The sequence below is a fragment of the Musca autumnalis genome, unplaced genomic scaffold, assembly GCF_047663935.1.
Source record: "Musca autumnalis isolate F117 unplaced genomic scaffold, ASM4766393v1 scaffold_4, whole genome shotgun sequence".
In the NCBI taxonomy this organism is placed as follows: Eukaryota; Metazoa; Arthropoda; class Insecta; order Diptera; family Muscidae; genus Musca; species Musca autumnalis.
The window spans coordinates 71503359-71517557 of record NW_027411977.1 but is presented as its reverse complement, the minus strand read 5'-3'; the positions used below and the strand labels follow the sequence as shown (position 1 = coordinate 71517557).

The following is a 14199-nucleotide window of genomic DNA, read 5'->3' as shown; positions in this document are numbered from 1 at the left end:
GGTCACCAAAGAAATGAAATGTCTATTTACATTTTATAGCATGAAAATATCAGTATCAATTTTGCTGAAAAAACATGAAAATAGTTCCCAATTGTTTTTGATGAAAAATTCTTCCTTCTTTTTTCGAGTTGATACATGGAAGTAATATAAAACATGGTTATAGGTGAAAAGTGTCAAAGGATGAAAAATTCTACACAATATTTCACTATGAGTTTCAAAATAAACCATATATCTAAGTATACTATTTCCTTAAATAAATTAGATTACAAATTTATATATATTAGGATGAAATTATATGTTTTAATTTTGGACTGTTAATTTTACATAATTCCATACTGGATCAAAATCTAGCAAAATCCTTTACATTTTGGGAATATTGTTAAAGAAAAAAATGTTCCAAAAGAAATTTCATTGTGAGTCTCTGAATAAAAGAAATCTGTAACCATAACGTATAACATTCTTAGCAGCCCTTGTTTTTGGTGTAGGGTTTAGGGCCGTATTTTACAATTTTTAACCAGATTGTCGTTGTGATTTAAAAATTATAAATATCTTATTGATGGTTTTTCGTTATAAATTCATACAGAAGATGTTGTGTGTTCAATTTAAATAGCTTTAAAAACATTTGTTGTGAATATATATTTGAAAATATAGAAAACCCAGATAGGACCTGCAAAAATTGCGTATTTTTAATACTTTTAACTTAAATTACGTATTTAGGATAAGCCATTGGTTGCTTATATTGTATGTGAAAATACATTAGAGGTCTACGGCAGTGAAAATACAGGTGTCATATAGGCTCTCACATGTACAATTTGGTGTGGTCCAAAAAACTACAATGATGGGACTCACTCCTACCTTTGGTGGCATTTACGTAATTAAGTAATATAAAACTACTTCCATGTATCAACTCGAAAAAAGAAGGAAAAATTTTTCATCAAAAAAATTGGGAAATATTTTCATGTTTTTTCAGCAAAATTGATACTGATATTTTCATGCTATAAAATGTAAATAGACATTTCATTTCTTTGGTGACCCATAGTGAAATTTGATGAAGAATATTTTTGTCTCTGACATCATCTCTCTAAAATTATGTTTTGTGGGACAATTTTGAATAAACTCAGGTGAAGTCCGACTTTAACCCTAAAACGTGTTTTTCATTTTTAGAGATTCCTTGCGATTAGACAAGAGTTACAGATTTGGTGTATTCTGAGACCTATAGTAAAATTTTATGGCGAACAATTTTGTAGAATATTTGGATTTGATACGATCACATTTTTAAGGAGTTTTTGAAAGATTTTCAAAAAAGGACAAAAAACACCCTTTTGATGAACCGCATGAGGGATAATTTTTTTGTTTTCTAAAATATTCCCCACACCCTCCTGAGTAAAGTTGCCAAAGACACTATATACCTGAAATGCAAGGATTCCAAGATATCTTAATTCGAATATTTCGAAGAAATTAAAAATGGGCGGAACTTGCCCCGCCTATTTTGGTTACTTTCCGACGTAAACTTTAAAAACGCCGATATACGTGTCTCATATTTTAAGCTATACTTTCATAATCTACTCGATTTTCCTTGTCATTTTTTTGTTGTCGCACAGTGTAATATAGGGAAATTAACGCTTTAGATACCATAAAGTGGATCCGCGTTAATTATTGCTGACATTCAGTCCTAACTTTGGATCCAAATTGCACATTCTTAATCGCATCAAAGTGTATATACAACGGTGATGATTCTTTAAGATCCTCATTTATATCTTTGTATCTTATTTTGATGATTTTTATATTTAAGATTAGATAAAATCTTACATATAAGGCGATTCGATAAAAAAACTCACGCACAAAATAACTTTAAATTTTTTATTTACATATTTGGGAAATTTTTTGTAGTCACTGTGAGCAAATACATACATATGTATGTATGTACATATTTAAATTAGGCAATTTTCCTTGCGGCAATTTTCACTTTGTGGGGTGAGAGGGGGTGTTGAGAGGCAAAGGGTTACCACATGCCTCACCTTTCCCTCCATCAAACTGACAATTGCCACAAGGATAATTACCTAATATAAATATGGACTATATCGTATGTATATTAGGGCTATAAACAAAAAAAAAAAAAAAAAAAAAAAAAATACCACGCCAGTACCATGTGCGGAATATTGTCCTGATAACCAAAACGCGTGTTTTAGTTAGATTCGGCGAAAAGGGGTTTCGCACCGACTAAGATTTCTAAATGACTTTAGAACATTTTTATAAAGAAAATTTTTGATTTTAGTTCTTTTACTTACTTACTTAGCTGGCCCATTACAGCACATTTGTTCCATAGATTGAACTAAGAAAAGATTACCAATTCTCTCTGTTTAGTGCTTCACTTTTTGGAATACCGCGCCTTGTCATCTCTTCATCCACTTATTTGCGCCATCTATTCTTTGGCCTGCCAATTCTGCGTGCACCGCCATGTGTCTCGAATTTATACGCTCATTCTTATTATATGGCCTAGCCAACGCAATCGCTGCACCTCGATACGTTTGACTATATTGATGTCGTTTTATAGCAGATACAGCTCGTGGTTCATGCGACGTCGATATTCACCGTCAACGCAGATTGGTCCGTAGATCTTTCGAAGAATTTTTCTCTCAAACACCCCAAGCACTGCCTTATCTGCTTGCGCAAGTATCCACACACAGAAAAATATATGTTAAAAACTGCAGCAAACATATAATATGTTTGGATGCAAACATAAAATATGTTTGGATCCAAACATATTTTGGATCCAAACATATGTTATATTAGGGACTGTTGCAAACATATTTATGTTTGCATCCAAATATATTTATGATTGGATCCAAACATATTTTATGTTTGCATCTAAACATATTTTATGTATGCTGCAGTTTTTAACATATATTTTTCTGTGTGCAGGCTTCGGAACCATACATCAGCACGGTTAGTATCATTGTTTTGTAAAGCGTTATTTTTGTTTGATGAGTTGTGGCTTTGTTTTTGAAGTGCTTACTTAAGCCAAAGTAGCATCTGTTGGCCAATACAATTATTCTTTATATTTCACAACTGATGTTGTTTGTTGTGTTTACGGCGGTGCCGAGGAATACAAAGTCTTTTACTACCTCAAAATTATAGGAACCAACGTCGACAGTTGGTCCGATCTCAATGGACGCATTGCGCGTCGACACCATCAACTTGGTCTTCTCCCGTTTACCGCCAGACCCACTTTAGCAGATTCTCCTTCGACCTTCATAAAGGTATCGGTTACTTCTTTTACTGATCGTCCCATGATGTCTATATCATCAGCATAAGCAAGTAACATGTGGCTATTGGTGTAGATTGTGCCACTTCTTTTGACGTTTGCCTCTCGTAAACCTTTTCTAGCAGGATGTTGAAAAGATCACACGAAAGGCTGTCTCCTTGCCTGAAACCTCTTTTGGTACAAAACTCTTCGGAGAGGTTCTTTCCTATTTTAACTGAAGATCTTGTGTCAGTTAGAGTCATTTTACAAAGCCGAATGAGCTTTGCGGGGATACCAAATTCAGACATGGCTTGGAAAACCTTTGAACGTAGCGGGCTGTCGAAGGCTGCTTTATAATCGACAAAAAGGTGGTAGGTGTCGATCTGCATCTCTTGGGTCTTCTCCAGGATTTGCCGCAGGGTAAATATATGGTCAATGGTGGACTTGCCAGGTCTAAAGCCGCATTGGTATGGTACAATTATTTCGTTGACCATGGGCTTTAGTCGTTCGCACAATATCCCTGACACTATCTTGTAGGAGATAGGGAGAAGACTTATGCCCCTATAGTTGGAGCATAAAGTCTTATCTCCCTTCTTGTGGACGGGGCACAGGATACTCAGGTTCAAATCGTCGGGTACTCGTTCTTTCTGCCAGATGGAGCTAACTAGCTATGCATACACCTTATCAGCGGGTCCGCCTCCGGTTTTAAACAGCTCGACTGGTAGGCCATCAGCTCCTGCTGCCTTGTTATTCTTCAGCCGGTTTATTGCTGTCTTTACCTCATCTTGGCAAGGTAGTATACATTCAATACCATCTTCTGGGATTGGATCTGTGGTATCTTTGTCGTCTTCGCTGGATACCAACAGGTTGGAAAAATTGTCTTTCCATTTCCTTAGCACACTATCAGTATCAGTTACCAGATTACCTTGCTGGTCTCTACAGGAGGATGTGCCAGTTCCAAAGCCATCAGTTTGATGTTTCAGAATTTTCGCACTTCATTCTGTCTCCTGTACATGTCGATTTTTTTACACTCCCGCTTTTCCACCTCTCTCTCTCTTTTTCCTGAGGAAAAGACGTTTCTCCTCTCAACTTTTCTCCCGATATCTCTCTCGTGCGCTACGCGTTGCTACGGATTGTAAAGTAGCCCTATATGCCGCATTTTTCTCTTCGGTAGCAGCACGACACTCCTGATCATACCATGGATTCCTTGGTGGAGGTCTCTGGTATCCAAGCATGGATTTTGCGGCTGTTTGCATGGAGTGGGTAATACTTTGCCATTGTGCTGATATATTATCGGAACAAGGAGTGCTCTCATTAAGCAATTGGGCTAGTTGAGTGGAATATGCTGTGGCTATCTGTTGTGTTTGCAGCTTACCGATGTACAACTTCCGTGTTGTGTCTGTTCGCACTTTGTTCGCTACATTTAATCTGGTACGTACCTTTGCTGCAACAAGGTAGTGGTCCGAGTCTATGTTTCCACCTCGGAACGTTCGTACATCCAACACGCTCGATGTATGCCTTCCATCTATCACAACGTGATCAATTTTATTTCTTGTTCTTTGATCTGGCGACAGCCAGGTGCCCTTATGAATATCGAGCTGCTGAAATCTGGTACTGCTAACTACCATGTTTTTTGCAGCTGCAAAGTCTATCAGCCTCATACCATTGTCAGATGTTTCACTGTGGAGACTAAATTTCCCGACTGTTGGGCCAAAGATATTCTCCTTTCCAATTTTGGCATTAAAATCGCCTAGTATAATTTTAATGTCATGGGCAGGGCAACGGTCATAAGTTTCTTCTAAGCGCTCGTAAAATATATCATTGGTCTGTTCGTCCTTGTCTTCAGTGGGAGCATGAGCGCAAATAAAGCTGATGTTGAAGAATTTTGCTTTTATTCGAATTGCAGTGAGACTTTCATTCACTGGGGTGAAGTTGGAGACCAGATGTTTTAACCTCCGACCAACTAAAAATCCGCAACCAAACTCATGCTTTATGTCATGGCTGCTATAATACAGTGCGTCACCTTTAGGTGTTCTTGTGACGCCTTTCCCGTTCCATCGTATTTCCTGTATGGAGTAATGTCGGTCTTGTATTTTTCAAGTATGTACATCTACCAATGCGTAAACATTCCAGGTGCAGATTCGCAGATCATGGTCCTTAAAACGTCTGCGGGGTTCGTCAACTTTAGAGGAGTTTGTTTGTCTATTCTTTCGTTTTTTCATAGTAGGCTGTTTTTTCTAGGAGAGGGTTACTAACCCGACGCCCTGGGTGAACGCGCGGCACATATTAGCTCACTACCTTTAACGGGTGTTAAAGGTCAGTGTCCACGTAGATGAAAGAGGGACTAAGATAAATCCTGGGCTTTGCCATGTTAAAGCCGGTCAGGACCGTTCCTTCGTATCTTCCATCCCCTACGTCACCCAAAAATGATACAATACAAACATATATAACCTGAGGTGACATTGTTTGTGAGTGAGTCAAAAATAAGCAGAAGTTAATTGCTTTATTATAGAGGAACAAATGTTAGTGAAAAGTCTGAGGAATAAGAATGACGTTCAACCCCAACAGACAAAAAATATTATTTGTTTTATTTTTTACTTTTTAATTTCCTGTAACAAATTAACTAATAAAAAAAACAAAACCTTTTAACAACTACCAATTATGTTTGGTAATATTTCCTGCGCAATTGGGTAATATTACAATAATTTGAATATAACTCTTCACATTTACTGCCATGTTCTCTGAATTCCTCTAAACTGGGAAAATGTGCATACAAACTATCGACATCAAATAATTTGCGATTTTCTTCGGCGTTATCTCCTTTGTTGGAAGTCTTTTTCTCCTTTTCTGCATCGTTGTCCGTTGCCTCGCCACCGCCATTGATACGTTTCTTTAATGACTTTTGCATACCCCAAATGAAGGGAGCACTTTTACACATTAACATTTTAACACAATCTGTTTGGCCTTCTTCAGTTTCATAATTCGAAATCATTGTGGTTATTTTATCTGTCAAGCCAGAGTCGATTGCTTCACTAAGCATAGATTTCATTTTCTTGGAAGGATTTTGTAAAAACCAATCAAGCGGTGTACCATCCGTTAGCATGCGTGGTTGATGTTCCGTGGGCGAATAACGTTCTTCTGGGCCAGTTTCGGCATTATCGTGATCATGCTCATGGCTGGGATAACGCCGTGACGGTGTTGCCGCTGCTGCTGCATTATTATTGTTACCCAAAAGTGTTGTTGCAATCTGAAAAGAAGAAAGAAATTATATTACCAAAAGTTGTTTATGAAAATTGAGGAAAACTTTACCGTGGAAGCCACCATTATTAAAACATTTAAAGCCAAAGCTCCAAGTTTTGTTGCATCAAAACCCACCATGCGTAAAATGCTTGTTACAAATTTCGTGGTATTCAAATCTAGGTCAGTTTTTTCTTTGCTACCAGGTGTGGATGATTTTTTCCCCTCTTCATTTCTATCATTTGAGTGATACTGTTGATTACGACCACTTTCTTCAGAGTCATGTTTTTTGGAATTCTCCTTATTTGTATATTCGTCGGATGAGGAGGAAGAGGTGGTTGTGGTCGGTTTAGAAGGCCTTGATTGCAATCCTTTTTGCACCAGCGACGACAATAAATCGGAATTACCCTTACTTGCTGTCTTAGAGAAAGCTTTGGCCACTAAATTTGCAACGTCAGCAGCTGTGTTGATGCCTTAAAAGTTTTAGAAAGAAGTTTAAATTCCAAGCCTTGCTTTGGGAAATATAGTTTACGGTTGTAAATTTCCTTACCAAACATTTGTCCAGCGAATTTAAGACCATCGTTAAAATTATCCATTACTCCTCGCTTTCGAATTTGCTTGGAACTACAGTCGTTTAAAAATAACACCACAATTACCAGCAAACTTAGAGGTAATAATTTCTTTAATTTCATGATGTTGCTTGCTGCAGGTTTGTCATAAAACTAAATGCGTGTCTGTACCATGAAGTTTTCAGCGCCCACAAATTGTCATCTTTTTCGTGGTAAAATTTGTCACATGAGTGATTTTTTCTTTACGCTTCTTCAAATTTCCTTTACATATTTTTGTTGTTATTGTTGTAAAAAGTTAGCCGATTTTGTAAATTACTTCAGGGGGAAGGTTTGAAAACCAAAAAAATAAATGAGGATTTTGGTAGATATTTTGAGTGGTGGACCCTTATAACCCATTTGCGAACTTAAACAAATTTTGGACAAAATATTAAGAGATTGAAAGTCTCGACCAATCCGGTTGATCCGTTCAAGAGATATCGCGCTTAACATTTAACGAACATTTTTGAACTTTTGTGGGATAGGTACCGGAAGGAGTGGATCGATAAGGCCCGCGCCATCCAACTTTATCTAAGATTGGAATATTACGATATGCAAAGTTTGGAACAACAACCCAGTATCAGATTCGAAGTTTGTAGAGTGCACCAGTCGCTACACATATTTTTAGACACCTCAGGAAGTATGGCTTGCCCCTGTTTGCAAAAAATAGAACGATTCAAGAGTCTTAAAGTCTTTAACTGCACTTTTCCGAAATTTTGTGTGGGATGTACCAGAAGGAGTGGACGAATATAGTCCATATTCGAACCTGATCTATGCCTGTATGAAATGTACGATACACAAAGGATAGCCCAAACCCGTAATTCCCTACGAAAGTTGTCTTTTTGCGGTAAATGTTGAACTTTGTGTGGGAGGTACCCGAGGGAGTGGATCGATAAGGCCCACCATACAACTTTATCTATGATTGGAACAACTGATTCGAAAGGAAGTATGGCTTGCCCCTGAAAAAACTTGTAGCGTCATAATAGAGACACAGAGAACAAACTGTTTGCAAAACATGAGAATGATTCAAGAGCCTTAAAGTCTTAAACTGCACTTTTCCGACATTTTGTGTGGGAAGTACCAGAAGGAGTGGACGAATATAGTCTATATTCGAACCTGGTCTATGCCTGTAAGAAATATACGATACACAAAGTATAGCCCAAATCAGTAACTCCCTACGAAAGTTGTTGTTGAACTTTGTGTGGGAGGTACCCGAGGGAGTGGACCAATAAGGTCCATCTTCCAATTTGATCTAAATTTGTTTGGACTAAATATTACGAGAGCAACTACGTTGGAAAGTTAACGTGCGCTCTAGGCAAACAGACGGACATAGCGAAATCGATTCGAAGTTACCAGATAATTATTTCATAAACATCCCAGAAGGGACAAGGGAGACTTCTCTCATATCAATGAGTACACCCCGATTCATGTTGACTCAATGATATGGGAGCCAAGTCCGAACGGTTTGTCTTAAGACATCGGTTTTAGCAGGTTACATGGTTGAAATACTCAGGAAATGTTGCCACACATTAAGCTGAGTGGTATTTTGCCACCATGGCAGCCAGTTGTTTCTCCTGGGTCAGACCATATCCCTATAATGTTGTTGTTGTAACAGTGTTTTTGTTATGTTTATTTGTTCGTTCCTCTGTTCAATCTGGCTCTGGGTCTATCTCCAGTTCCAGAAAAGTGGCTGCTTCGATGGGATGTAGCCACAGATCCACTGGAGTTAGATGGGTAGATTTGGCGGAGCAGTTAAAAAGGTGTTGTGTGTCGTGCGGGCCCATGCCGCATACTGGGCATATGTCTTGCACAGCGCGATCGATTTCCGCCCAATACGAATTTAGGCGACTGCAATATCCCGAGCGTAGTTGAGCCAAAACTACTCTGGTTTGTCGTGGCAGCTGACGCTCCTCAGCTGCGATAGATGGAGGATGTACTCCGAGTACTTTATTCACACTATAATTGCTTAAGGCCTTGGCAACTGCGTCCGTGTGAATGCTATTCAATCCTGCTTGATATGCTTGTTGATCTAGGGGTTCTCTCCTGTATCGTTGGACCTCTCCCTCTAGAGCATGGATATCCTTCCTGATCTCCCTGAATGGGCCGGGCCTACCCACAAGATGGTGATTGGGATGGCTCACACGATAACATCTAAGCAGGTACTGCAACGAAAGCATCTCATTGTGTAGCTTTACAGGAAGAATTTTTGCCTCCTCATGTAGATGGTCCACTGAAGATTTGAGGAGGCACCCTGTCGGTGTTCTCAGGGCGGCATTCTGGCAAGTTTGAATCTTTTTCCAGTTCGTATCACACAATCTCGGGGACCAGACTGGAGCCGCATAGCTTACCACAGACCGACCTATCGCGTCATACGTGGCCAACAAGGTTTCTTTATCTGCAACCCAAGTGCTGCCGGCCAGGGACTTGAGGACCTTGTTCCTACTTTTCAACTTGTCGCAGATAGCTGTGGCGTGTGCGCACGACGTGAATGTAGTGTCGAATGTGACCCCTAAAATTTTAGGGCAGTTTGTGGTCGGAATTCTGCTACCGCCGACCACGACATTCAACTCACGTCCAAACTGCGCTGTCCATGTGGTGAACAGAGTGGCTGTAGACTTTGTGGGGGAAATCTGCATATTCCTCGAATGGAAAAAGGTGGTAAGATCGGTTAAATAGTTGTTCAGTCTCTCACAGATGTCATCAGGATAGGTACCCGACGCCAGGATCGTGCAATCATCCGCATACGTCACGATCTAAATGCCGTCTGGAGGGGGTGGAATACAGGAGAGGTAGAGGTTAAACAGTTCCGGAGATATCACTCCACCTTGGGGAACTCCCTGTTTCACTCTACGGGGTTTGGACTTCTTATTCCTGAATTCCACGTACGACTGGCGTCCACACATATAGTTGACTATCCAACGTTTCAAGCTTGGCCGGAGGGTTGTCTGCTCAATGTCCTCAAACAGCGTGGAGTGCCTGACTGTATCAAAGGCTTTTGATATGTCAAGCGCCACCATCACTGTTCAATCGCACGGCCGTCTCTGGTTGAGTCCTTTACAGATATGTGTGGTAATGGCGTGCAGCGCTGTTGTCGTGCTGTGCTGCTTACGGATTCCATGTTGATGATCGGCAACTTGATAGCTATTTCTGATACTGGGGAGGAGCAAGGCCTCAAGTGTCTTTGCTACGGGCGACAAAAGCGAAATCGGTCTGTACGATTCACTTTTGCTGGCATCCTTGCCTGGCTTCCGTAGTGGGACCACCCTGCCCATTTTCCAGACTTCGGGAACAACGAGGGTGGCTAGCGACAAGTTGAAGACTTTGGTGAGATACTCGACTCCCGGCTCATCCAGCTGCTTCAACATTACCATGGAGATTCCATCAGGGCCCAACGCTTTGGATGATTTAGCGTTCCTGATGGCATTGGCAACATCATCCATTGTAAATTGTGGTGGTTCATCCTCGGCAGGAAGCTCATATGTACATTAGGGTTATGACTTTTTGACATTTTTCCTCAAAAATGATTTCCTGTAGCAGGGATGAATGAACTTTTGCCTATTAATCACTGTGCTATCGTTTATTCCATTGAAATATAAAAAAAGTTCACGCACAAATCGATTTTAAAAAAATAATTTTTTGAAAAAATATATGAAATGAAAAAATTTTTTTTTTCAAAAAATTATTTTTTGTTGCACGAATGAATAAATATAAGCCTACTAATAACTATAATAACGTTTATTTCATTCAAATATTAAAAAAGTCGCGAAAAAAGTCACTTTGAAAAAATTTTAAATTTTTTGTTTTTTGTTAAAAAATTATATTTTTGAATAAAAGCGTTTACGACATGTTTACGATTCTCAGAATTGAAGAAAAATAGTGAGAAATAAATTGTATGTCATTTTAATTATCTCATGTGGATCTAAAGTTTATTTTCAATTATATGTCTGTTTTCAGTGACTTCAAAAAATTGTCCATAATTTTGATAAATTCAAATTTTAAAATCATTTTGTGCGTGAGGTTTTTTCACCGAATCACCTTATAATTAAAATTTTATGTAATCTTATGGCAAAACTCATCACGCTATGATACAGGGATATGAGGTTGTAAAAAAGTCATAACCCTAGTGTACATCCCTATAATTGTCTCCACCTTCTGATCGCCCGACTTCATGACCTTTGAACACCGCTCTTACAATTTTTGGCCCAGTTTCAGGGAGTTCTGGAATCACCGCTTCAAGAACTGGCCAACCCTTATGTTCAGGGACATCAATACAGCTGCAGCCGCTCGGTTGGACGGTGAGCACAGCCGGAACAAGTGTCTAGGTCATCCGAAAAATTGCAACATAGGAGACAAGATCAGTGTTAAATTATCCTAACGTTGGGTCCTGATGGAATCTCCATGGTAATGCTGAAACAACTGGATGAGCCGGGAGTTGAATGTCTCACCAAAGTTCTCAACAAGTCGCTCAGCACCCACATCATGGCCGAAGTAAGGATGTGAATCGTAAAGGCCGATTTCGTTTTTGTTGCCCGTAACAAAGATTCTTGAAACTTTATTCCCGCCCAGCATCAGGAATATCTATTCAGTTGCCGATCATCGGCATAGGTTCCATAAGCAGCACATCACTATAATAGTGCTGCACGCCATTTCCACATAGTCGAGGACTCAACGAGAAAAAGCCATACTGCAAAACATTGTTGGTGGCGCGCGACTTATCAAAAGCCTTTGATACGGCCAAACACTCCACGCTTTTTTAGGACATCTGGTAGACCACCCTCCGGCCTTGCTTGAAAGGTTGGATAATGAATTACATATGTGGGCGCCTGTTGTAAGTGGAATTAAGGAACAAGAAGCCGAAACAAAGTACAGTGTACAAACAAAATTTTATCAAATTTGGTCCAGCCATTTCAGAAGATTTATATTTCGAACATCATGGTATACCTGAAAAAGTTTCTATATATATGTAGATTAGGCCGGGGCGATTTGAAAACCTTAATGGGCCCTTCGCGTTTCTGATTCCTGGGGTTGAACTGAGCAAAAAAGTCCACTGGACCATATATCTACCATGAAAATCGAGCCTCCCGATTTTGACTTTAAGTTTTTTATTGACGTTTTTTGGATATTTTGGCATATAACAGCCAAACCATTGAGATTTTCGATCCAGCACAAAGACAAACATTGTAGCCAAGACAGTAATTGAAAACTCTCTAATACATCGCAAAAGCATTGGAATGCTCCTTCAGGCAGTTTTGGCCTTAGGAATGTGCAAACTTTTCGGAAAATGTCGATAAATGACATTGTGCTACAAAATTTGACCCGAAAAATATTCAAGTGTTCTGATGCAAAATTATATCGTGTTGGAATCCATGGACAACGACAATGCTTTTATTTCGTTTGGGTCACTTCGTTTTATTTTTTTATAACGGTAAAAGTAGTGAACATCTGGGATTCTTACATTTTCAAATTTTAACGGGCATATCTTATTTTTTCCACAACGGATTTCGTTTGATCCTTCTTCCTTTTAATGGGGTGAATAATGTCTTTTGAATAAGCTATTATTGTTTTAAATCGGTTAACAAATGGCTAAGTTATAGTGGTTTATGTCTGAAAATTCCCACAAAAAACCTATAAAGGAATTTCTCATAATTTTCAAAAATATAATGTTTTTTTGTTTTGTTCAATATTTATTTTGAAAATTATGAGAAATTCCTTTATAGGTTTTTTGTGGGGTTTTTCAGACATAAACCACTATAACTTAGCCATTTGTTAACCGATTTAAAACAATAATAGCTTATTCAAAATACATTATTCACCCCTTTAAAAGGAAGAAGGATCAAAAGAAATCCGTTGTGGAAAAAATAAGATATGCCCGTTTAAATTTGAAAATGTAAGAAACCCAGATTTTCACTACTTTTACCGTTTTAAAAAAATAAAACGAAGTGACCCCAACGAACTAAAGGCATTGTCGTTGTCCATGGACCCCAACACGATATAATTTTGCATCAGAACACTTGAATATTTTTCGGGTCAAATTTTGTAGCACAATGTCATTTATCGACATTTTCCGAAAAGTTTGCACATTCCTAAGGCCAAAACTGCCTGAAGGAGCATTCCAATGCTTTTGCGATGTATTAGAGAGTTTTCAATTACTGTCTTGGCTATAATGTTTGTCTTTGTGCTGGATCGAAAATCTCAATGGTTTGGCTGTTATATGCCAAAATATCCAAAAAACGTCAATAAAAAACTTAAAGTCAAAATCGGGAGGCTCGATTTTCACGGTAGATATATGGTCCAGTGGACTTTTTTGCTCAGTTCAATCCCAGGAATCAGAAACGCGAAGGGCTCATTAAGGTTTTTTTGCTTCCACACAAATCGCCCCACCCTAATGTAGATATATATCTGAACCGATCAGAACCAAATTTTCAGGACATGATTCTAAACTGAACAGGATTTACCATATCAAATTTTGAGGCGATCGGATGCAAATTGTGGCCTTTGTGGGGCTTAAATATAAAATCGGATTAAATCGGATGAAACATACATATATATGAAAACTATATCTATATCTGAACCGATTCTTACCAAATTTTGCAGAAGTACGTACTCTAGCTGCTTCCAGTGACTTGTTGCCTCAAAAACCTGTCATTGGGCCCAATGTGCATAGTTTTGTTCTTCATAGGAATACTTCCCCATTTGTTATGTTGAACATTATAAATTTCAACATGTAATTGTTGTAATTTCAAAAACATATAACAGCCTAAAATTTGTTTATTGTTATGGCTGAAGTAAAATGACAATTTTACTCAGTACATACATATGCTAAGTGTCTTATTCATTGTTGGGTTTTAATTGCTTTAACAACATTACATTACAGAAATAATTGATAATAATTTCATTTCTTTTGCAGGTACGTGGTCACCAAAGAGCTCCATCTGATTCCAAAGAATTTCACGAATTGACCAAACGTGATGCTCTACGTCAATTGGAAAATGATTTGGATAGACTTTTACAAACTGCCGAACCGCAAAGGCGACCAGCCCTACAATTAGAAATGGAACGCTTTGCCGAATTATTTGGCAGATTTTTGCAAGAAGGTAAGTGACGTACTTTCAA

General features: G+C 38.6%; 2 protein-coding genes across 3 annotated transcripts in view; one reads left to right on the top strand and one right to left on the bottom strand.

Annotated features, from left to right (window-relative positions):
* UGP (UDP-glucose pyrophosphorylase) overlaps window positions 1-14199 on the top strand; it is a 93771-nt gene that overhangs the window by 53753 nt on the left and 25819 nt on the right. For both annotated transcript variants that reach the window (XM_073984955.1, XM_073984954.1), the window contains exon 2: window positions 13994-14180. In XM_073984955.1, coding sequence (XP_073841056.1) covers window positions 13994-14180 — 187 coding nt within the window. The remainder of the gene's footprint in view (window positions 1-13993; window positions 14181-14199) is intronic.
* On the bottom strand, window positions 5879-7196 carry LOC141401569 (uncharacterized). Its single transcript, XM_073981881.1, has 3 exons — window positions 7032-7196; window positions 6554-6954; window positions 5879-6491 (listed from the first exon to the last, which is right to left on the bottom strand). The coding sequence occupies exons 1-3, from the start codon at window positions 7171-7173 to the stop codon at window positions 5904-5906; spliced, it is 1131 nt and encodes a 376-aa protein (XP_073837982.1). The 5' UTR covers window positions 7174-7196; the 3' UTR covers window positions 5879-5903.